A 24920-nucleotide genomic window follows, 5' to 3' on the forward strand; every position below is an offset into this window, starting at 1 on the left:
TGCAGGAGGTCTAACAGGAGAGGACTACAACTCCCAGCATATTTAATATCAGAACACATTACAGGGGGACATGTAAGAGGATGAGATTACAACTCCCACCATGTCCAAGCCGTTATTATATAATATAATAGGAGGTATAAGAGAGGACTATAACTCCCAGCATGTCCAAGCCGTTATTATATAATATAAGAGGAGGTATAAGAGAGGACTACAACTCCCAGCATGTCCAGGGTGTTGTAATGTACCCTGATGTTACATAATAAAGGCCTGGACATGCTGGGAGTTGTAGTCCTCTCCTCATACCTCCTCTTGTAATGTGCTCTGATATTACATAACAGGAGGTATAAGAGGACTACAACTCCCAGCATGTCCAGGCCTTTATTATGTAACATCAGGGTACATTACAACACCCTGGACATGCTGGGAGTTGTAGTCCTCTTATGTAATATCAGAGCACATTACAAGAGGAGGTATGAGGAGAGGACTACAGCTCCCGGTACATCCTTGGCACTGACACTGACGCCTTTGTACCGTGACATTACTCTACCTCGTGATATCTCACTACCTCCTGACTTCCAGTCGCGCGTTACATTACTCTACCTCGTGAGATGTCTCTACCTCCTGTCGTATCGGAGATGACGTATGGAGGCGTGCCTTAGGTTTTTACTATCTGCGCATGCGCAAAAGACCAACCGCGCTTGCGCACTGGGCCGTAATAGTTCCCTACCTCGGCTCCCCGACGCATGCGCAGTGTCCCGATGTGCTGCTGAAATCGGCACGGCAGTGAGATTTTCCCTAGACTGGCCTTTTTGCGCATGCGCAGATAGTAAAAACTAAGGCACGCCTCCATACGTCATCTCAGATGCGACAGGAAGTCAGGAGGTAGGGAAATCTCACGGGGTAGAGTAATGTAACGGTACACCGACGGTCACTGAGAGGCGGGGAAATGAAAATGTGTCGCCCGCAGACATTTAGGCGCCATTTTGTTGGTTGCTGATTGTCTCAACTCCTCCCCAATGAAATCCACTAGATATAAATCATGGCGTCCCCCTCGCACTATTTCTGGCCCCTGATAGAGCGTGGTAAACGCCATGGCCGCCATTACTGGCACATCATTGTGTGGTTTCTCTGTTCAGGACTCGTGGAACGAGGTGACAACAGCTGAGGTAGCTGAAATGGCGGCCATATTGGTAGTCAGACCCCAAATCATCATTAAATACAAATGCCACTTCTGGCATGAGCTCAGTATCCCTCAAAGTGGGCTCTGTGCCCCCAAACATCAGTTGTGCCCGCGGAGAGGCCACCGGGGTCTCTATGAAAAGATTCAGGCCCTGATAAAAGAAAGAAATCCCGCGTCTGCCTCTAGAACCGGTAGCATTGGAGGGTCCGCGGTGGGCGGCATTAAAGGGGTGGTAGGAGAAAGACAAACCAGCGCCTCACTAGTCGGTGGGTTGGGTCTGGTACTGCCATTGACAGCAGAGGTGGCTGGGCGGCTGGACCTACCTTCATATGTAAGTGATGTCCTACTAGAGGCCACGTCCTCCGCAGGTTGACTGAAGGCGCAGCAGAGCCTCTAGGTGTAATGGTCACGCCCCCGTTGCTCCTAGGGCTCATTTGCATATTTGAAGCCTTCAGCTGCTGACAGAGGCACTGACCTCGCTGTAGGGATGGCCGTCAGTGCGGATCATTAGGCCAAGGCCAGGATGGGCAGTTGTAACAGGCTCATGCTTGGTCTGCGTCCCAGAGGTGGAGCTCGGCTTTCCTGCATTTGTGCCCCTCCCCCAACTCACATTTTTTACAGTAAGCCCCTCCTCTAACTCCTCCCAATACATAACCGCACTCTCCCAGTCCCGCCTACTAAAATCTATCATGGGGTACACGGCGGTACCAATACACCTGGCAATAAAGAAAAGACCCAACTGGTCCTGCCTCATCCAGGGCGTCGCTGGCGTCGGCGTGATGTCCGCTGGATCCGGAACAAGGTCCCCGTGGAGAAAAGAGAATAATCACATGAGGAAGGGATGGTGCACTGTGCTGCCACCCCAATGTACAACACCGTCATCTAGGGCATCCCCTTAATGCCACCACACAGTACTAATGCCCAGATTGTGCCTCCTTTACCGCATAAAGGCCCACATTGTGGCCCCATCACAATCGTTATGTCCTCGTGTGGCCCCTCAATTTAGTTATGCCCTGATATGTGCACCTTCACATTAGTTATGCCCGTCACAGTAGATATGCCCACCTTTGTGCTCATCACAGTAGTTATGTCCTACTTGTGACCCCTCACAGTAGATATGCCCACCTTTGTGCCCATCACAGTAGTTCTGCCCTGATATGTGCCCCTTCACATTAGTTATGCCTGTCACAGTAGATATGCCCACCTTTGTGCCCATCACAGTAGTTCTGCCCTGATATGTGCCCCTTCACATTAGTTATGCCTGTCACAGTAGATATGCCCACCTTTGTGCCCATCACAGTAGTTCTGCCCTGATATGTGCCCCTTCACATTAGTTATGCCTGTCACAGTAGATATGCCCACCTTTGTGCCCCTTCACAGTAGTTCTGCCCTGATATGTGCCCCTTCACATTAGTTATGCCTGTCATAGTAGATATGCCCACCTTTGTGCCCATCACAGTAGTTATGCCCTGATATGTGCCCCTTCACATTAGTTATGCCCGTCACAGTAGATATGCCAACCTTTGTGCCCATCACAGTAGATATGCCCACCTTTGTGCTCATCACAGTAGTTATGTCCTACTTGTGACCCCTCACAGTAGTTATCCCCACCTTTGTGCCCGTCACAGTACATATGCCCATCTTTGTGCCCCCTCAGTGTAGTTATGCCCCCTCGCACAGTCATGTTCTCCTTGTGGCCCCCAGTGCCCTCTCTAGCTCCATGAATACTTACCTGCGTCCCTGACGACGCGCTCCCGCTCACATGGCACTGCTGGCTGTGCAGGAGGCCGATTCCTGGGCTTTCACTGCTCCTCCCACAGCCAGCAGCACCATGTGCGGCCACTGGGGGGCGCCGCAGACCAGTGAAGCAGGGGGCGGACGACTCCGATTCACCATGGAAACTGCCGGGCGGGTGCCCCCCCCCCCCCTCAGTGTAGTTATCCCCACCTTTGTGCCCATCACAGTAGATATGCCCATCTTTGTGCCCCCTAAGTGTAGTTATCCCCACCTTTGTGCCCGTCACAGTAGATATGCCCATCTTTGTGCCCCCTCAGTGTAGTTATCCCCACCTTTGTGCCTGTCACAGTAGATATGCCCATCACAGTAGATATGCCCATCTTTGTGCCCCCTCAGTGTAGTTATCCCCACCTTTGTGCCCGTCACAGTAGATATGCCCATCTTTGTGCCCCCTCAGTGTAGTTATCCCCACCTTTGTGCCCGTCACAGTAGTTATGCCCACCTATGTGCCCGTCACAGTAGATATGCCAACCTTTGTGCTCATCACAGTAGTTATCCCCACCTTTGTGCCCATCACAGTAGTTATGTCCTACTTGTGACCCCTTACAGTAGTTATGCCCACCTATGTGCCTGTCACAGTAGATATACCCACCTTTGTGCTCATCACAGTAGTTATGCCCACCTATGTGCCCGTCACAGTAGATATCCCCACCTTTGTGCTCATCACAGAACTTATGTCCTACTTGTGACCCCTCACAGTAGTTATCCCCACCTTTGTGCCCGTCACAGTAGATATGCCCATCTTTGTGCCCGTCACAGTAGATATGCCCATCTTTGTGCCCCCTCAGTGTAGTTATCCCCACCTTTGTGCCCGTCACAGTAGATATGCCCATCTTTGTGCCCCGTCAGTGTAGTTATCCCCACCTTTGTGCCCATCACAGTAGATATGCCCATCTTTGTGCCCCCTCAGTGTAGTTATCCCCACCTTTGTGCCCGTCACAGTAGATATGCCCATCACAGTAGATATGCCCATCTTTGTGCCCCCTCAGTGTAGTTATCCCCACCTTTGTGCCCATCACAGTAGATATGCCCATCTTTGTGCCCCCTCAGTGTAGTTATCCCCACCTTTGTGCCCGTCACAGTAGATATGCCCATCTTTGTGCCCCCTCAGTGTAGTTATCCCCACCTTTGTGCCCGTCACAGTAGATATGCCCATCTTTGTGCCCCCTCAGTGTAGTTATCCCCACCTTTGTGCCCGTCACAGTAGATATGCCCATCTTTGTGCCCCCTCAGTGTAGTTATCCTCACCTTTGTGCCCGTCACAGTAGATATGCCCATCTTTGTGCCCCCTCAGTGTAGTTATCACCACCTTTGTGCCCGTCACAGTAGATATGCCCATCTTTGTGCCCCCTCAGTGTAGTTATGCCCCCTCGCACAGTCATGTTCTCCTTGTGGCCCCCAGTGCCCTCTCTAGCTCCATGAATACTTACCTGCGTCCCTGACGACGCGCTCCCGCTCACATGGCACTGCTGGCTGTGCAGGAGGCCGATTCCTGGGCTTTCACTGCTCCTCCCACAGCCAGCAGCGCCATGTGCGGCCGCTGGGGGGCGCCGCAGACCAGTGAAGCAGGGGGCGGACGACTCCGATTCACCATAGATATGCCCATCTTTGTGCCCCCTCAGTGTAGTTATCCCCACCTTTGTGCCCCTCACAGTAGATATGCCCACCTTTGTGCCCGTCACAGTAGATATGCCCATCACAGTAGATATGCCCATCTTTGTGCCCCCTCAGTGTAGTTATCCCCACCTTTGTGCTCGTCACAGTAGATATGCCCATCTTTGTGCCCCCTCAGTGTAGTTATCCCCACCTTTGTGCCCGTCACAGTAGATATGCCCATCACAGTAGATATGCCCATCTTTGTGCCCCCTCAGTGTAGTTATGCCCCCTCGCACAGTCATGTTCTCCTTGTGGCCCCACAGTAGTTCTGCCCTGATATGTGCCCGTCACAGTAGATATACCCACCTTTGTGCCCATCACAGTAGTTCTGCCCTGATATGTGCCCGTCACAGTAGATATCCCCACCTTTGTGCTCATCACAGAACTTATGTCCTACTTGTGACCCCTCACAGTAGTTATCCCCACCTTTGTGCCCGTCACAGTAGATATGCCCATCTTTGTGCCCGTCACAGTAGATATGCCCATCTTTGTGCCCCCTCAGTGTAGTTATCCCCACCTTTGTGCCCGTCACAGTAGATATGCCCATCTTTGTGCCCCGTCAGTGTAGTTATCCCCACCTTTGTGCCCATCACAGTAGATATGCCCATCTTTGTGCCCCCTCAGTGTAGTTATCCCCACCTTTGTGCCCCTCACAGTAGATATGCCCACCTTTGTGCCCGTCACAGTAGATATGCCCATCACAGTAGATATGCCCATCTTTGTGCCCCCTCAGTGTAGTTATCCCCACCTTTGTGCCCGTCACAGTAGATATGCCCATCTTTGTGCCCCCTCAGTGTAGTTATCCCCACCTTTGTGCCCATCACAGTAGTTATGCCCACCTATGTGCCCGTCACAGTAGATATGCCAACCTTTGTGCTCATCACAGTAGTTATCCTCACCTTTGTGCCCATCACAGTAGTTATGTCCTACTTGTGACCCCTTACAGTAGTTATGCCCACCTATGTGCCTGTCACAGTAGATATACCCACCTTTGTGCTCATCACAGTAGTTATGCCCACCTATGTGCCCGTCACAGTAGATATCCCCACCTTTGTGCTCATCACAGAACTTATGTCCTACTTGTGACCCCTCACAGTAGTTATCCCCACCTTTGTGCCCGTCACAGTAGATATGCCCATCTTTGTGCCCCCTCAGTGTAGTTATCCCCACCTTTGTGCCCGTCACAGTAGATATGCCCATCTTTGTGCCCCGTCAGTGTAGTTATCCCCACCTTTGTGCCCATCACAGTAGATATGCCCATCTTTGTGCCCCCTCAGTGTAGTTATCCCCACCTTTGTGCCCCTCACAGTAGATATGCCCACCTTTGTGCCCGTCACAGTAGATATGCCCATCACAGTAGATATGCCCATCTTTGTGCCCCCTCAGTGTAGTTATCCCCACCTTTGTGCCCGTCACAGTAGATATGCCCATCTTTGTGCCCCCTCAGTGTAGTTATCCCCACCTTTGTGCCCGTCACAGTAGATATGCCCATCACAGTAGATATGCCCATCTTTGTGCCCCCTTAGTGTAGTTATCCCCACCTTTGTGCCCCTCACAGTAGATATGCCCACCTTTGTGCCCGTCACAGTAGATATGCCCATCACAGTAGATATGCCCATCTTTGTGCCCCCTCAGTGTAGTTATCCCCACCTTTGTGCCCGTCACAGTAGATATGCCCATCTTTGTGCCCCCTCAGTGTAGTTATCCCCACCTTTGTGCCCGTCACAGTAGATATGCCCATCTTTGTGCCCCGTCAGTGTAGTTATCCCCACCTTTGTGCCCATCACAGTAGATATGCCCATCTTTGTGCCCCCTCAGTGTAGTTATCCCCACCTTTGTGCCCCTCACAGTAGATATGCCCACCTTTGTGCCCGTCACAGTAGATATGCCCATCACAGTAGATATGCCCATCTTTGTGCCCCCTCAGTGTAGTTATCCCCACCTTTGTGCTCGTCACAGTAGATATGCCCATCTTTGTGCCCCCTCAGTGTAGTTATCCCCACCTTTGTGCCCGTCACAGTAGATATGCCCATCACAGTAGATATGCCCATCTTTGTGCCCCCTCAGTGTAGTTATGCCCCCTCGCACAGTCATGTTCTCCTTGTGGCCCCACAGTAGTTCTGCCCTGATATGTGCCCGTCACAGTAGATATACCCACCTTTGTGCCCATCACAGTAGTTCTGCCCTGATATGTGCCCGTCACAGTAGATATCCCCACCTTTGTGCTCATCACAGAACTTATGTCCTACTTGTGACCCCTCACAGTAGTTATCCCCACCTTTGTGCCCGTCACAGTAGATATGCCCATCTTTGTGCCCCCTCAGTGTAGTTATCCCCACCTTTGTGCCCGTCACAGTAGATATGCCCATCTTTGTGCCCCCTCAGTGTAGTTATCCCCACCTTTGTGCCCGTCACAGTAGATATGCCCATCTTTGTGCCCCCTCAGTGTAGTTATCCTCACCTTTGTGCCCGTCACAGTAGATATGCCCATCTTTGTGCCCCCTCAGTGTAGTTATCACCACCTTTGTGCCCGTCACAGTAGATATGCCCATCTTTGTGCCCCCTCAGTGTAGTTATGCCCCCTCGCACAGTCATGTTCTCCTTGTGGCCCCCAGTGCCCTCTCTAGCTCCATGAATACTTACCTGCGTCCCTGACGACGCGCTCCCGCTCACATGGCACTGCTGGCTGTGCAGGAGGCCGATTCCTGGGCTTTCACTGCTCCTCCCACAGCCAGCAGCGCCATGTGCGGCCGCTGGGGGGCGCCGCAGACCAGTGAAGCAGGGGGCGGACGACTCCGATTCACCATAGATATGCCCATCTTTGTGCCCCCTCAGTGTAGTTATCCCCACCTTTGTGCCCCTCACAGTAGATATGCCCACCTTTGTGCCCGTCACAGTAGATATGCCCATCACAGTAGATATGCCCATCTTTGTGCCCCCTCAGTGTAGTTATCCCCACCTTTGTGCTCGTCACAGTAGATATGCCCATCTTTGTGCCCCCTCAGTGTAGTTATCCCCACCTTTGTGCCCGTCACAGTAGATATGCCCATCACAGTAGATATGCCCATCTTTGTGCCCCCTCAGTGTAGTTATGCCCCTCGCACAGTCATGTTCTCCTTGTGGCCCCACAGTAGTTCTGCCCTGATATGTGCCCGTCACAGTAGATATACCCACCTTTGTGCCCATCACAGTAGTTCTGCCCTGATATGTGCCCGTCACAGTAGATATCCCCACCTTTGTGCTCATCACAGAACTTATGTCCTACTTGTGACCCCTCACAGTAGTTATCCCCACCTTTGTGCCCGTCACAGTAGATATGCCCATCTTTGTGCCCGTCACAGTAGATATGCCCATCTTTGTGCCCCCTCAGTGTAGTTATCCCCACCTTTGTGCCCATCACAGTAGATATGCCCATCTTTGTGCCCCCTCAGTGTAGTTATCCCCACCTTTGTGCCCCTCACAGTAGATATGCCCACCTTTGTGCCCGTCACAGTAGATATGCCCATCACAGTAGATATGCCCATCTTTGTGCCCCCTCAGTGTAGTTATCCCCACCTTTGTGCCCGTCACAGTAGATATGCCCATCTTTGTGCCCCCTCAGTGTAGTTATCCCCACCTTTGTGCCCATCACAGTAGTTATGCCCACCTATGTGCCCGTCACAGTAGATATGCCAACCTTTGTGCTCATCACAGTAGTTATCCCCACCTTTGTGCCCATCACAGTAGTTATGTCCTACTTGTGACCCCTTACAGTAGTTATGCCCACCTATGTGCCTGTCACAGTAGATATACCCACCTTTGTGCTCATCACAGTAGTTATGCCCACCTATGTGCCCGTCACAGTAGATATCCCCACCTTTGTGCTCATCACAGAACTTATGTCCTACTTGTGACCCCTCACAGTAGTTATCCCCACCTTTGTGCCCGTCACAGTAGATATGCCAATCTTTGTGCCCCCTCAGTGTAGTTATCCCCACCTTTGTGCCCGTCACAGTAGATATGCCCATCTTTGTGCCCCGTCAGTGTAGTTATCCCCACCTTTGTGCCCATCACAGTAGATATGCCCATCTTTGTGCCCCCTCAGTGTAGTTATCCCCACCTTTGTGCCCCTCACAGTAGATATGCCCACCTTTGTGCCCGTCACAGTAGATATGCCCATCACAGTAGATATGCCCATCTTTGTGCCCCCTCAGTGTAGTTATCCCCACCTTTGTGCCCGTCACAGTAGATATGCCCATCTTTGTGCCCCCTCAGTGTAGTTATCCCCACCTTTGTGCCCGTCACAGTAGATATGCCCATCACAGTAGATATGCCCATCTTTGTGCCCCCTTAGTGTAGTTATCCCCACCTTTGTGCCCCTCACAGTAGATATGCCCACCTTTGTGCCCGTCACAGTAGATATGCCCATCACAGTAGATATGCCCATCTTTGTGCCCCCTCAGTGTAGTTATCCCCACCTTTGTGCCCGTCACAGTAGATATGCCCATCTTTGTGCCCCCTCAGTGTAGTTATCCCCACCTTTGTGCCCGTCACAGTAGATATGCCCATCTTTGTGCCCCGTCAGTGTAGTTATCCCCACCTTTGTGCCCATCACAGTAGATATGCCCATCTTTGTGCCCCCTCAGTGTAGTTATCCCCACCTTTGTGCCCGTCACAGTAGATATGCCCACCTTTGTGCCCGTCACAGTAGATATGCCCATCACAGTAGATATGCCCATCTTTGTGCCCCCTCAGTGTAGTTATCCCCACCTTTGTGCTCGTCACAGTAGATATGCCCATCTTTGTGCCCCCTCAGTGTAGTTATCCCCACCTTTGTGCCCGTCACAGTAGATATGCCCATCACAGTAGATATGCCCATCTTTGTGCCCCCTCAGTGTAGTTATGCCCCCTCGCACAGTCATGTTCTCCTTGTGGCCCCACAGTAGTTCTGCCCTGATATGTGCCCGTCACAGTAGATATACCCACCTTTGTGCCCATCACAGTAGTTCTGCCCTGATATGTGCCCGTCACAGTAGATATCCCCACCTTTGTGCCCATCACAGAACGTATGTCCTACTTGTGACCCCTCACAGTAGTTATCCCCGCCTTTGTGCCCGTCACAGTAGATATGCCCATCTTTGTGCCCGTCACAGTAGATATGCCCATCTTTGTGCCCCCTCAGTGTAGTTATCCCCACCTTTGTGCCCGTCACAGTAGATATGCCCATCTTTGTGCCCCGTCAGTGTAGTTATCCCCACCTTTGTGCCCGTCACAGTAGATATGCCCATCTTTGTGCCCCCTCAGTGTAGTTATCCCCACCTTTGTGCCCCTCACAGTAGATATGCCCACCTTTGTGCCCGTCACAGTAGATATGCCCATCACAGTAGATATGCCCATCTTTGTGCCCCCTCAGTGTAGTTATCCCCACCTTTGTGCCCGTCACAGTAGATATGCCCATCTTTGTGCCCCCTCAGTGTAGTTATCCCCACCTTTGTGCCCATCACAGTAGTTATGCCCACCTATGTGCCCGTCACAGTAGATATGCCAACCTTTGTGCTCATCACAGTAGTTATCCCCACCTTTGTGCCCATCACAGTAGTTATGTCCTACTTGTGACCCCTTACAGTAGTTATGCCCACCTATGTGCCTGTCACAGTAGATATACCCACCTTTGTGCTCATCACAGTAGTTATGCCCACCTATGTGCCCGTCACAGTAGATATCCCCACCTTTGTGCTCATCACAGAACTTATGTCCTACTTGTGACCCCTCACAGTAGTTATCCCCACCTTTGTGCCCGTCACAGTAGATATGCCCATCTTTGTGCCCCCTCAGTGTAGTTATCCCCACCTTTGTGCCCGTCACAGTAGATATGCCCATCTTTGTGCCCCGTCAGTGTAGTTATCCCCACCTTTGTGCCCATCACAGTAGATATGCCCATCTTTGTGCCCCCTCAGTGTAGTTATCCCCACCTTTGTGCCCCTCACAGTAGATATGCCCACCTTTGTGCCCGTCACAGTAGATATGCCCATCACAGTAGATATGCCCATCTTTGTGCCCCCTCAGTGTAGTTATCCCCACCTTTGTGCCCGTCACAGTAGATATGCCCATCTTTGTGCCCCCTCAGTGTAGTTATCCCCACCTTTGTGCCCGTCACAGTAGATATGCCCATCACAGTAGATATGCCCATCTTTGTGCCCCCTTAGTGTAGTTATCCCCACCTTTGTGCCCCTCACAGTAGATATGCCCACCTTTGTGCCCGTCACAGTAGATATGCCCATCACAGTAGATATGCCCATCTTTGTGCCCCCTCAGTGTAGTTATCCCCACCTTTGTGCCCGTCACAGTAGATATGCCCATCTTTGTGCCCCCTCAGTGTAGTTATCCCCACCTTTGTGCCCGTCACAGTAGATATGCCCATCTTTGTGCCCCCTCAGTGTAGTTATGCCCCCTCGCACAGTCATGTTCTCCTTGTGGCCCCCAGTGCCCTCTCTAGCTCCATGAATACTTACCTGCGTCCCTGACGACGCGCTCCCGCTCACATGGCACTGCTGGCTGTGCAGGAGGCCAATTCCTGGGCTTTCACTGCTCCTCCCACAGCCAGCAGCGCCATGTGCGGCCGCTGGGGGGCGCCGCAGACCAGTGAAGCAGGGGGCGGACGACTCCGATTCACCATGGAAACTGCCGGGCGGGTGCACCCCCCTCCCCCCCTCAGTGTAGTTATCCCCACCTTTGTGCCCATCACAGTAGATATGCCCATCACAGTAGATATGCCCATCTTTGTGCCCCCTCAATTTAGTTATGCCCACCTTTGTGCCCATCACAGTAGTTCTGCCCTGATATGTGCCCGTCACAGTAGATATCCCCACCTTTGTGCTCATCACAGAACTTATGTCCTACTTGTGACCCCTCACAGTAGTTATCCCCACCTTTGTGTCCGTCACAGTAGATATGCCCATCTTTGTGCCCCGTCAGTGTAATTATCCCCACCTTTGTGCCCATCACAGTAGATATGCCCATCTTTGTGCCCCCTCAGTGTAGTTATCCCCACCTTTGTGCCCCTCACAGTATATATTCCCACCTTTGTGCCCGTCACAGTAGATATGCCCATCACAGTAGATATGCCCATCTTTGTGCCCCCTCAGTGTAGTTATCCCCACCTTTGTGCCCGTCACAGTAGATATGCCCATCTTTGTGCCCCGTCAGTGTAGTTATCCCCACCTTTGTGCCCATCACAGTAGATATGCCCATCTTTGTGCCCCCTCAGTGTAGTTATCCCCACCTTTGTGCCCCTCACAGTAGATATGCCCACCTTTGTGCCCGTCACAGTAGATATGCCCATCACAGTAGATATGCCCATCTTTGTGCCCCCTCAGTGTAGTTATCCCCACCTTTGTGCCCGTCACAGTAGATATGCCCATCTTTGTGCCCCCTCAGTGTAGTTATCCCCACCTTTGTGCCCGTCACAGTAGATATGCCCATCACAGTAGATATGCCCATCTTTGTGCCCCCTCAGTGTAGTTATCCCCACCTTTGTGCCCCTCACAGTAGATATGCCCACCTTTGTGCCCGTCACAGTAGATATGCCCATCACAGTAGATATGCCCATCTTTGTGCCCCCTCAGTGTAGTTATCCCCACCTTTGTGCCCGTCACAGTAGATATGCCCATCTTTGTGCCCCCTCAGTGTAGTTATCCCCACCTTTGTGCCCGTCACAGTAGTTATGCCCACCTATGTGCCCGTCACAGTAGATATGCCAACCTTTGTGCTCATCACAGTAGTTATCCCCACCTTTGTGCCCATCACAGTAGTTATGTCCTACTTGTGACCCCTTACAGTAGTTATGCCCACCTATGTGCCCGTCACAGTAGATATCCCCACCTTTGTGCTCATCACAGAACTTATGTCCTACTTGTGACCCCTCACAGTAGTTATCCCCACCTTTGTGCCCGTCACAGTAGATATGCCCATCTTTGTGCCCGTCACAGTAGATATGCCCGACTTTGTGCCCCCTCAGTGTAGTTATCCCCACCTTTGTGCCCGTCACAGTAGATATGCCCATCTTTGTGCCCCGTCAGTGTAGTTATCCCCACCTTTGTGCCCATCACAGTAGATATGCCCATCTTTGTGCCCCCTCAGTGTAGTTATCCCCACCTTTGTGCCCCTCACAGTAGATATGCCCACCTTTGTGCCCGTCACAGTAGATATGCCCATCACAGTAGATATGCCCATCTTTGTGCCCCCTCAGTGTAGTTATCCCCACCTTTGTGCCCGTCACAGTAGATATGCCCATCTTTGTGCCCCCTCAGTGTAGTTATCCCCACCTTTGTGCCCGTCACAGTAGATATGCCCATCACAGTAGATATGCCCATCTTTGTGCCCCCTCAATGTAGTTATCCCCACCTTTGTGCCCCTCACAGTAGATATGCCCACCTTTGTGCCCGTCACAGTAGATATGCCCATCACAGTAGATATGCCCATCTTTGTGCCCCCTCAGTGTAGTTATCCCCACCTTTGTGCCCGTCACAGTAGATATGCCCATCTTTGTGCCCCCTCAGTGTAGTTATCCCCACCTTTGTGCCCGTCACAGTAGATATGCCCATCTTTGTGCCCCCTCAGTGTAGTTATGCCCCCTCGCACAGTCATGTTCTCCTTGTGGCCCCCAGTGCCCTCTCTAGCTCCATGAATACTTACCTGCGTCCCTGACGACGCGCTCCCGCTCACATGGCACTGCTGGCTGTGCAGGAGGCCGATTCCTGGGCTTTCACTGCTCCTCCCACAGCCAGCAGCGCCATGTGCGGCCGCTGGGGGGCACCGCAGACCAGTGAAGCAGGGGGCGGACGACTCCGATTCACCATGGAAACTGCCGGGCGGGTGCGCCCCCCCTCCCTCAGTGTAGTTATCCCCACCTTTGTGCCCATCACAGTAGATATGCCCATCACAGTAGATATGCCCATCTTTGTGCCCCCTCAATTTAGTTATGCCCACCTTTGTGCCCATCACAGTAGTTCTGCCCTGATATGTGCCCGTCACAGTAGATATCCCCACCTTTGTGCTCATCACAGAACTTATGTCCTACTTGTGACCCCTCACAGTAGTTATCCCCACCTTTGTGCCCGTCACAGTAGATATGCCCATCTTTGTGCCCGTCACAGTAGATATGCCCATCTTTGTGCCCCCTCAGTGTAGTTATCCCCACCTTTGTGCCCGTCACAGTAGATATGCCCATCTTTGTGCCCCGTCAGTGTAGTTATCCCCACCTTTGTGCCCATCACAGTAGATATGCCCATCTTTGTGCCCCCTCAGTGTAGTTATCCCCACCTTTGTGCCCCTCACAGTAGATATGCCCACCTTTGTGCCCGTCACAGTAGATATGCCCATCACAGTAGATATGCCCATCTTTGTGCCCCCTCAGTGTAGTTATCCCCACCTTTGTGCCCGTCACAGTAGATATGCCCATCTTTGTGCCCCCTCAGTGTAGTTATCCCCACCTTTGTGCCCGTCACAGTAGTTATGCCCACCTATGTGCCCGTCACAGTAGATATGCCAACCTTTGTGCTCATCACAGTAGTTATCCCCACCTTTGTGCCCATCACAGTAGTTATGTCCTACTTGTGACCCCTTACAGTAGTTATGCCCACCTATGTGCCTGTCACAGTAGATATACCCACCTTTGTGGTCATCACAGTAGTTATGCCCACCTATGTGCCCGTCACAGTAGATATCCCCACCTTTGTGCTCATCACAGAACTTATGTCCTACTTGTGACCCCTCACAGTAGTTATCCCCACCTTTGTGCCCGTCACAGTAGATATGCCCATCTTTGTGCCCCCTCAGTGTAGTTATCCCCACCTTTGTGCCCATCACAGTAGATATGCCCATCTTTGTGCCCCCTCAGTGTAGTTATCCCCACCTTTGTGCCCCTCACAGTAGATATGCCCACCTTTGTGCCCGTCACAGTAGATATGCCCATCACAGTAGATATGCCCATCTTTGTGCCCCCTCAGTGTAGTTATCCCCACCTTTGTGCCCGTCACAGTAGATATGCCCATCTTTGTGCCTCCTCAGTGTAGTTATCCCCACCTTTGTGCCCGTCACAGTAGATATGCCCATCACAGTAGATATGCCCATCTTTGTGCCCCCTCAGTGTAGTTATCCCCACCTTTGTGCCCCTCACAGTAGATATGCCCACCTTTGTGCCCGTCACAGTAGATATGCCCATCACAGTAGATATGCCCATCTTTGTGCCCCCTCAGTGTAGTTATCCCCACCTTTGTGCCCGTCACCGTAGATATGCCCATCTTTGTGCCCCCTCAGTGTAGTTATCCCCACCTTTGTGCCCGTCACAGTAGATATGCCCATCTTTGTGCCCCCTCAGTGTAGTTATCCCCACCTTTGTGCCCGTCACAGTAGATATGCCCATCTTTGTGCCCCCTCAGTGTAGTTATGCCCCCTCGCACAGTCATGTTCTCCTTGTGGCCCCCAGTGCCCTCTCTAGCTCCATGAATACTTACCTGCGTCCCTGACGACGCGCTCCCGCTCACATGGCACTGCTGGCTGTGCAGGAGGCCGATTCCTGGGCTTTCACTGCTCCTCCCACAGCCAGCAGCGCCATGTGCGGCCGCTGGGGGGCGCCGCAGACCAGTGAAGCAGGGGGCGGACGACTCCGATTCACCATAGATATGCCCATCTTTGTGCCCCCTCAGTGTAGTTATCCCCACCTTTGTGCCCGTCACAGTAGATATGCCCATCTTTGTGCCCGTCACAGTAGATATGCCCATCTTTGTGCCCCCTCAGTGTAGTTATCCCCACCTTTGTGCCCGTCACAGTAGATATGCCCATCTTTGTGCCCCCTCAGTGTAGTTATCCCCACCTTTGTGCCCCTCACAGTAGATATGCCCACCTTTGTGCCCGTCACAGTAGATATGCCCATCACAGTAGATATGCCCATCTTTGTGCCCCCTCAGTGTAGTTATCCCCACCTTTGTGCCCCTCACAGTAGATATGCCCACCTTTGTGCCCCTCACAGTAGATATGCCCATCACAGTAGATATGCCCATCTTTGTGCCCCCTCAGTGTAGTTATCCCCACCTTTGTGCCCCTCACAGTAGATATGCCCACCTTTGTGCCCGTCACAGTAGATATGCCCATCACAGTAGATATGCCCATCTTTGTGCCCCCTCAGTGTAGTTATCCCCACCTTTGTGCCCGTCACAGTAGATATGCCCATCTTTGTGCCCCCTCAGTGTAGTTATCCCCACCTTTGTGCCCGTCACAGTAGTTATGCCCACCTATGTGCCCGTCACAGTAGATATGCCAACCTTTGTGCTCATCACAGTAGTTATCCCCACCTTTGTGCCCATCACAGTAGTTATGTCCTACTTGTGACCCCTTACAGTAGATATGCCCATCTTTGTGCCCGTCACAGTAGATATGCCCATCTTTGTGCCCCCTCAGTGTAGTTATCCCCACCTTTGTGCCCGTCACAGTAGATATGCCCATCTTTGTGCCCCCTCAGTGTAGTTATCCCCACCTTTGTGCCCCTCACAGTAGATATGCCCACCTTTGTGCCCGTCACAGTAGATATGCCCATCTTTGTGCCCCCTCAGTGTAGTTATCCCCACCTTTGTGCCCCTCACAGTAGATATGCCCACCTTTGTGCCCGTCACAGTAGATATGCCCATCACAGTAGATATGCCTATCTTTGTGCCCCCTCAGTGTATTTATCCCCACCTTTGTGCCCGTCACAGTAGATATGCCAACCTTTGTGCTCATCACAGTAGTTATCCCCACCGATTCACCATGGAAACTGCCGGGCGGGTGCGCCCCCCCCCCCCAGCCCCCCTGCCGCATCCAATCCGCAATTTTTGGGGATTGGATGCAAACCCATTCATTTCAACAGGGCTGCAAAATATGTGGATAGTAAACCATGTGCTGTCCACATCCGTATTTCTGCTCCTGGAAAAATACATGTTCTATTCTTCTCAGCGCAGTGAAAAAACGGATACGCCTCATGTGCATGAGCCCTTATACTGACACTACAGTGCACCTCCATTCCCGCTGTCTGAATGATGACGCCGAGCCTTTATACTGACACTACAGTGCACCTCCATTCCCGCTGTCTGAATGATGACGCCGAGCCTTTATACTGACACTACAGTGCACCTCCATTCCCGCTGTCTGAATGATGACGCCGAGCCTTTATACTGACACTACAGTGCACCTCCATTCCCGCTGTCTGAATGATGACGCCGAGCCTTTATACTGACACTACAGTGCACCTCCATTCCCGCTGTCTACAGCTCCCATACTGTCTACATACTAGAAGCAGTTACTCTGCACTATAATGACCGTCACAGGCTCCGTCCTGTTATGGACGTCTGAAGCCCTGGACTAATCCTGCATCTGCTCTGCCGGCAGAAATGTGCCACTGTCATTCTGTCACTGTCCACCAGATGGCAACAATGCATCAGTTCTGTCATTTGCGGAGACAATTGCTTAACCCTTAGTGACCTCAACATGAGCGACACAAGTTATTAGATCGGTGGGGGACCTACTGTTGGGACCCCTGAGGATCGTAAGAATGGGGAACCCTTATCCTTCTGGGATGACCATGTGCACTGCGGCTCCATGCATCTCTATGAGATAGCAGAGTGGAGCATATTATGCCCACCTGTCAGGGCTCCGGCAGGGCCTAACAGCCATTTTTAGTCTTCCGGCAGCCATTGCAACCCGTCCTCCATCTGACCACTATTGATTACAGCATCTAAGGGGTTAAATGGCCAGGATCAGAGCTCCGATCCCAGCCACTGTAGCAGCAGCCTGAGCGTACATCACAGCCATCTCCCGCTGCGGATGGCGTCATCACCGTGCATGATGTAAATGTCTGTAAGGGGTTAATATATAGAGCTCATTTTGAAAATCTCATCTACTTAGCTGTAATGTATAAGCGCTCATGCGCGACCAGTGTCGTGGACGGCTAATTGCACCGACCGTAGGGCTGCCATATGCGGACGCCGGACCCATTTACTAGAATGTCCGTGATACGCATCCGATGGTCCGCACTACTTTTTCGCGGTGCAGAGGCACGGACAGAAAACTTCCAATCCGTGCCTCTGTTCCGCAGCTCTCGGATTGCAGTTCCATTCAAGCGAATGGGTCCGCATCCGTGATACAGTGTGCACACTGTCGGTGCCCATATATTGCGGACCACAATACGGACATGGCCGTGTGCATGAGCCTCTACACTGTGGATTCACCACGCAAAAATCCGTTCATATGTACCATGTGCACGTGGCCTAAGGCTGGATTCACACACAGGTCTTTGGCGCCATTTTTCTGCACTTTTGCCTTTTTCATAGCGTAATTTGTATTTCGTTTTTTTTCTGGCTGTAAAAACGTCAGCACTAGAGGTTGTATGGGAAATCGGAGACGCAGGGCGCACCCGCGCTTTTATTGTCTGTGACGTTGACTTAATAGGATGGAAGAATTTCCTCCAGCTACTCACAACTAACCTGACCCTTCAATAACCACACCGACACCATCTTGCTTTGGTGAAAATGACCATGACGGCCGAACTTTATTATTCACACATAATAATAACAACAACAACAGGCACTTTAACACAACCTTCAACGTTAGGACCCACTGCACCGTAACAAGGATCCTGGAGGGCAACCCAAACAAGCGGTATCTTCCTTAACCGTCTCACCTTGTACTTCAAGCTTACCCTCGGCCGCACTCACCGACCCAAGGGCACCAAATCCTTGAAGTATCCAAGTATCTCCTCCTGTAGGCCTTTTAGCCCAAACAGGAGCCCCATCCTCGGCATTCACCAACCACATGAGATGCAGGCTCCAACATGTCCCGCATCTCTTAACCATTGTATTGCTCCCCAGGATCCCATATCAATCAGCCACCAGAAGACCACCGGTGACACCTGTGGACGTCCTGCCACACCTTCAGGGCCGTCTCCAAAGCCTCCTGAATACCTAAGGCCCACATGTCAATTCCCACATCATTAAGATGCACTCCATCGGCTCTCAATAATTGAGGCGACGCCGCCTCCAATTCCCGATGACGCACAACTACACCTCCTTGTTCAATGTCTCCCGAGCCTTGTTAATCCGCTCCACCGACCTGGCAAACCTCCAACTACTTCTCGCCACCACCTCCGACCACACCGACAACAAACGCAACCCTCCAACAATATATACCGCCCGCCAATCGGCTAAATCCTCCCCTTCCTTTCTTAAACCAACCCCTAGCCACACTTCCATTAACCCCTTACTATCCTGCGGTCTTCCCCCTAAGTCAATCCGCTATGGCTACGCCTCATTCCGTTGCTATTATTTTTTAATGCAGCATGCTGAAGCAACGGCGCTTTTCTACGGACTTTTTCTATCTGCTTCAATATTGGTGGAAAGAAATGGCAAATAGCGCCATCAGCACATTTGAAAAAATAAAATACATTTGTTTTCTAAGAAGATGAATGTGGTATGAAAAAACCTGCAGGTGGTTTCCATAGCGCTTTTAAGAAAGAAATGCCAGAGCAAATCTGTGTGTGTATGGAGCCTTAAAGGGGCGGCCATCTCAGGTATGCAGAGGTGGTACCCGCTCCTTGCTCCAGAACAGGGCGCCCACACTGCGCAGGTCTGCTCTCCATTTACTTCTATGGGAGCTCCGAACGTGAATGGAGAACGCACCGCGCATGTGCGCCCATCTCTCCATTTACCGCTGTGGGAACGCTGAAAGTTGGCTATTTTCAGAACTCCCATGGCAGTGAATGGAGAGCAGCTGCACGTGCGCTATCCTTCACTTCAGTGCGCCGTTCTGGAGATTGGAGTGGGTCCCAGAGGTGCCGACCCGCATCGGACATTCATGGTCTATCCTAGAGATGTGACATCAAGGTCTGAGATGGGCCACGCCCTTTAAAGGGGTACTCTTACCTCAGGCATATCCACAGGTGCCAAAATCCAGCACAGATTTATCTGCCATCAGATACCATGAGACGCCGGATTATGACCCCTGTGGGCACTGTATTGGCACCCCCTAGTGGTCATCACCCTTAGGCTACTTTCACACCATCATGGATCAGTAAAAACGGATCCGGTTGTATTATGTCTTCTATAGCCATGATGGATCCGTCGTGAACTCCATTGAAAGTCAGAAGGGGACGGATCCGTTTTCTATTGTGTCAGAGAAAACGGATCCGTCCCATTTGACTTACATTGTGGTCTTGCTCTGCACCACTTCGCGGACAGAAAAACGCTGCTCGCAGCGATGGGGACGCAGACAAACGGAATGCATTCTGGTGCACGCCGTTCTGTTCAGTAAGAAAACTGAAGAGTTTTCCCCCCGCTATTCAGATCCTATGACGGGTCTCAATAGCAGAAAGGGGAAGAGCAGATGTGAAAGTAGCCTTAGGTGCCGCTCTTAGGCTTCCCGTTACGGCAGAACCCCATGGACCCCATTATAAGTCAGGAGCCAATGGTGTCTGTCATGTGGCGGATCGGGTGCCTTTATTTTAATTTTCTGCTCCATTGATGGAATGAAAATACTAAAAACTTAACAGAAGCGTGAACAGAGCCAATAGTAACGGTAGGGCTTCTTCATCCAGGCCATTCTGGGGATTTTCTGTGAAATAAAACGTGTATGACATGTGGAAAAAGGCTTCATTTACTAAATAACAGCATCTGTACATCATATACAACAAGATATACAGGAGTGGAAATGGTGAGGGCCCTTCATGTATTTACTCTTTCAACCAAAGGCCTTCAGGCCCTAACAAACCGCCATCACAACATGGAGGGCCTCAAGAGCTGGAAGGGTTACCCATAGCAACCAATCAGCTTCCGGCTCTCATTTTCCTGTCATGGGCTGGGAAATGAAAGGAATGTTCTGATTGGTTGCTCTGTGCAGCTCATCTCCAAGTCTTATCAGTACCAGTGTTAATACCTGGGAGCCATAGCAACCAATCAGATTGCTCCTCACATGTCTCCAGCCCAGGTTGGGAAGTGAAACAACCGATCTGATTGGTTGCTACTCATAAGTCCTCCATTTTGTGTCTGGCTTAACCGCCCCCGGACCGCCTAACGCAGGATTGCGGTCCGGAGGCGGTCGATTCAGGCACCTTCACGCGCCGGCGCGTCATCTCGCGAGAGGCGAGATTTCCTGTGAACGCGCGCACACAGGCGCGCGCGTTCACAGGAACTGCAGGTAATCGAGTGGATCTGCAGCCTGCCGGCGGCGATCATTCGCTGGCAGGCTGTAGATCCGATTTTTTTAACCCCTGTTTTGATAACAGCGTCTAATATACCTGCTACCTGGTCCTCTGGTGGTCCCCTTTGTTTGGATCGACCACCAGAGGACACAGGCAGCTCTGTAAAGTAGCACCAAACACCACTACACTACACCCCCCCCCCCTGTCACTTATTAACCCCTTATTAACCCCTGATCACCCCATATAGACTCCCTGATCACCCCCCTGTCACTGATCACCCCCCTGTCAGGCTCCATTCAGACGTCGGTATGTGTTTTACGGATCCGCAAAACACATACCGACGTCTGAATGGAGCCTTACAGGGGGGTGATCACCCCAAATAGACTCCCTGATCACCCCCCTGTCATTGATCACCCCCCCGTCAGGCTCCATTCAGACGTCCGTATGTGTTTTGCGGATCCGCAAAACACGGACACCGCGGATCCGCAAAACACATATGGACGTCTGAATGGAGACTTACAGGGGAGTGATCACCCCCCTGTCATTGATCACCCCCCTGTAAGGCTCCATTCAGACGTCCGTATGTGTTTTGTGGATCCGCGGATCCGCAAAACACATACGGACGTCTGAATGGACCCTTACAAGGGGGTGATCACCCCATATAGACTCCCTGATCACCCCCCTGTAAGGCTCCATTCAGACATCCGTATGTGTTTTGCGGATCCGCCAAACACGGACACCGCGGATTCGCAAAACACGGACACCGTGGATCCGCAAAACACGGACACCGGCAATGTACTTTCCGCATTTTGCGGATCCGCACATTGCCAGAACTATATAGAAAATGCCTTTTCTTGTCCGCAATTGCGGACAAGAATAGGACATGTTCTATAGGCTCTACAAAAAACGCAGTGTTCACCCGATCAGGCCTGATCTTGTGCGCACACTTGTGTTCAGTCCGCCCCACCGCAGTGACAGGATTTTTTTTTTCTGATCACTGCAAAAACACCGTAAAATCGCTGCGGCGCTATAAAAAGATCACTTTTGAGGGGCATGGCGAGTTCATAGAAGATTTTTTTTTTTTGGCCCAAGTTAGCGGAAATTGATATATTTTATTTTTTTTCTTACAAAGTCTCATATTCCACTAACTTGTGACTAAAATAAAATCTCACATGAACTCGCCATACCCCTCACAAAAAAGTGTCACACATCTGGTATCTCCGTACTCAGGAGAAGTTGGGCAATGTGTTTTGGGGTGTCTTTTTACATATACCCATGCTGGGTGAAAGAAATATCTTGGTCAAATGCCAACTTTGTATAAAAAAAATGGGAAAAGTTGTTGTTTAGAGATATTTATCTCACCCAGCATGGGTATATGTAAAAATACACCCCAAAACACATTGCCCTACTTCTTCTGAGTACGGCGATACCACATGTGTGACACTTTTTTGCAGCCTAGGTTGGCAAAGGGGCCCAAATTCTAAAGAGCACCTTTAGGTTTTCACAGGGCATTTTTTACACATTTGGATTTCAAACTACTTCTCACACATTAGGGCCCCTAAAATGCCAGGGCAGTATAACTACTCCAAAAGTGACCCCATTTTGGAAAGAAGACACCCCAAGGTATTTCGTGATGGGCATAGTGAGTTCATGGAAGTTTTTATTTTTTGTCACAAGTTAGTGAAAAAAAAAAAAAAAAATTCCGCTAACTTGTGACAAAAAATAAAAACTTCCATGAACTCACTATGCCCATCAGCGAATACCTTAGGGTGTCTACTTTCCGAAATGGGGTCATTTGTGGGGTGTTTCTACTGTCTGGCCATTGTAGAACCTCAGGAAACATGACAGGTGCTCAGAAAGTCAAAGTGCGTAAATTAATTGTTTTGCACCATAGTTTGTAAACGCTATAACTTTTACCCAAACCAATAAATATACACTTATTGCATTTATTTTTTAATCAAAGACATGTAGAACAATAAATTTAAAGAAAAATTTATATAGAAATGTAGTTTTATTTGAAAAAATTTACAACAGAAAGTGAAAAATGTCATATTTTTGCAAAAATTTCGGTCAATTTCGATTAATAACAAAAAAAGTAAAAATGTCAGCAGCAATGAAATACCACCAAATGAAAGCTCTATTAGTGAGAAGAAAAGGAGGTAAAATTCATTTGGGTGGTAAGTTGTATGACCGAGCAATAAACGGTGAAAGTAGTGTAGGTCAGAAGTGTAAAAAGTGGCCTGGTCATTAAGGGGGTTTAAGCTAGGGGGCTGAGGGGGTTAAGGGTGTGCACACTTATGCAACCAGATTATTTTATTTTTATATTTTTTCTTCCCTCTACCTACAAGATTCCAGTTTGTTTTTCCATTGAGTGGTACAGTTTACAGGTCACATGAAAGGTGGAGAAAGGATTTTTTTACATCACAGAAACCTGACATTCATACAGGGGCGTGTAGACTTTTATATCCACTGTATATATACAGACATGAGGCACCCTGAGTCTCAAGCCTCGAACGAGAAGCTATTCTTCCAATTTTATCAATTCTAGTTGCGTTTCAGTTATTCACCCATTATTTAACATTTCTGCTTGCTGTCAGTGAATGGAAACATTCTTGCTAACATCCAGGCCCAAAGCTTCTCACAGCAGAGGGTTTGCTACAATTGTATGTCAGTAAATCAGGGAAAGGAAGGCAAACTTGGCAATTGCCCAGGGTCCCGGTCTCCAAAGTGGTTTTTCTCTAAACTTTACAAACTACAATGCTATGGAAATATTCTGGTTAACATACAGACCTAAAACTTCCCACAGCAGAGGGTTTGCTACCATCGTATCTAATCCTAAATACAATGGCAGCCATGTTTGTTACAGTGTATCGGTGCAGGGGAAAAAACAGACGTATCAGCTTTCCTATGGGTTACTCACCGTCAAGGCTACTGTAGGTGGAATCATGGAGCCGAAGTCAATCAGTTTGATCTTTCCGGTCTGGGTGTCGAGCAGGATGTTTTCATCTTTGATGTCCCTGTGGGTGACCCCTTGGGCGTGACAGTGCACCACGGCGTCCACCACCTGGCGGAAGAGGATGCGTGCCCCGTCTTCTTTCAGGGGACCTTGCTCGGAGATAAACTCAAACAGGTCCTGGCAGTTCTCCGGCATCTCCATCACCAGCAGGTAGCTGTTGAAGGTCTGGAACCAGTCCAGGAGGTCGATCACGCCATGGTGACCTTTCACCTTCAGCATCAGATAGATCTCCATGGGCACACGAGTGAATTTATCCAAAAAAAGAAGGAAATTAGGAATTTTGGTTATCCCCAGTCGGTTCAGGAAGATATTGTTGTCACTAGGGGGCAGTGTGAAGTAGAGAAAGTGCTCTATAGGGGGCGACGTGGAGGAATACGTGCATGATGGGAGTATCAGTCCACCAATCACGAGCACGCCCATAATCCAAAGACCAAATTGTACCCCCCCATTGATGCCGAATTAAAGGAATTTAAAGAAATAAGGTGACACTCACCAGCTCAGCCCATTCCATGTTGCGGCTCCTCCTGACGCGCTTCACGGCCACCTGGGGGAGCAGGAGAGCAGTCAGTCTCTCCACACAGTCAGTGATGGGTGCGGGTGCTACACGCGGGGTCCTGCTGCACTCACCTCCGTGTGGTCCGCCAGCCTCCATGCCTTGTACACTGTGCCGAACCCGCCATGGCCCAGCTTGGGCCCCAGTTTGTACAGCTTTTCGAAACACGCCCTGTCCTTCCCTGTATGGGTAACATAAAAAATACATTTAAAGAGGAACCCCAAGACTGGAGGGGGGATGATGATATATATATATATATCCCCTATAAGCATGCACCCATAGACATTAATGATCAACAGTATTCTGCCACCCATGTCTCACCCTCTACTAGGAAACATCAGTTCCCAGCATGCTGGGGGTTGTATTTTTATTTTTTTTTACAAATCCTCTAAGGCTACTTTCACACTTGCGTTCGGTGCGGATCCGTCTGGTATCTGCACAGAAGGATCCGCACCTATAATGCAAACGCTTGCATCCGTTCAGAACGGATCCGTCTGCATAACATCTTTTTCAGATC

General features: G+C 50.5%; 1 protein-coding gene across 1 annotated transcript in view; it reads right to left on the minus strand.

Annotated features, from left to right (window-relative positions):
- The window catches only part of LOC120982885 (E3 ubiquitin-protein ligase Mdm2-like), a 110675-nt gene extending 86405 nt beyond the window's left edge, over positions 1-24270 (minus strand). Inside the window, exon 1 of the mRNA XM_040413053.1 lies at positions 23755-24270. Coding sequence (XP_040268987.1) covers positions 23755-24270 — 516 coding nt within the window. The remainder of the gene's footprint in view (positions 1-23754) is intronic.
- Positions 24271-24920: the final 650 nt, after the last annotated feature.

This window comes from Bufo bufo, assembly GCF_905171765.1.
Source record: "Bufo bufo chromosome 6 unlocalized genomic scaffold, aBufBuf1.1 SUPER_6_unloc_2, whole genome shotgun sequence".
NCBI lineage: Eukaryota > Metazoa > Chordata > Amphibia > Anura > Bufonidae > Bufo > Bufo bufo.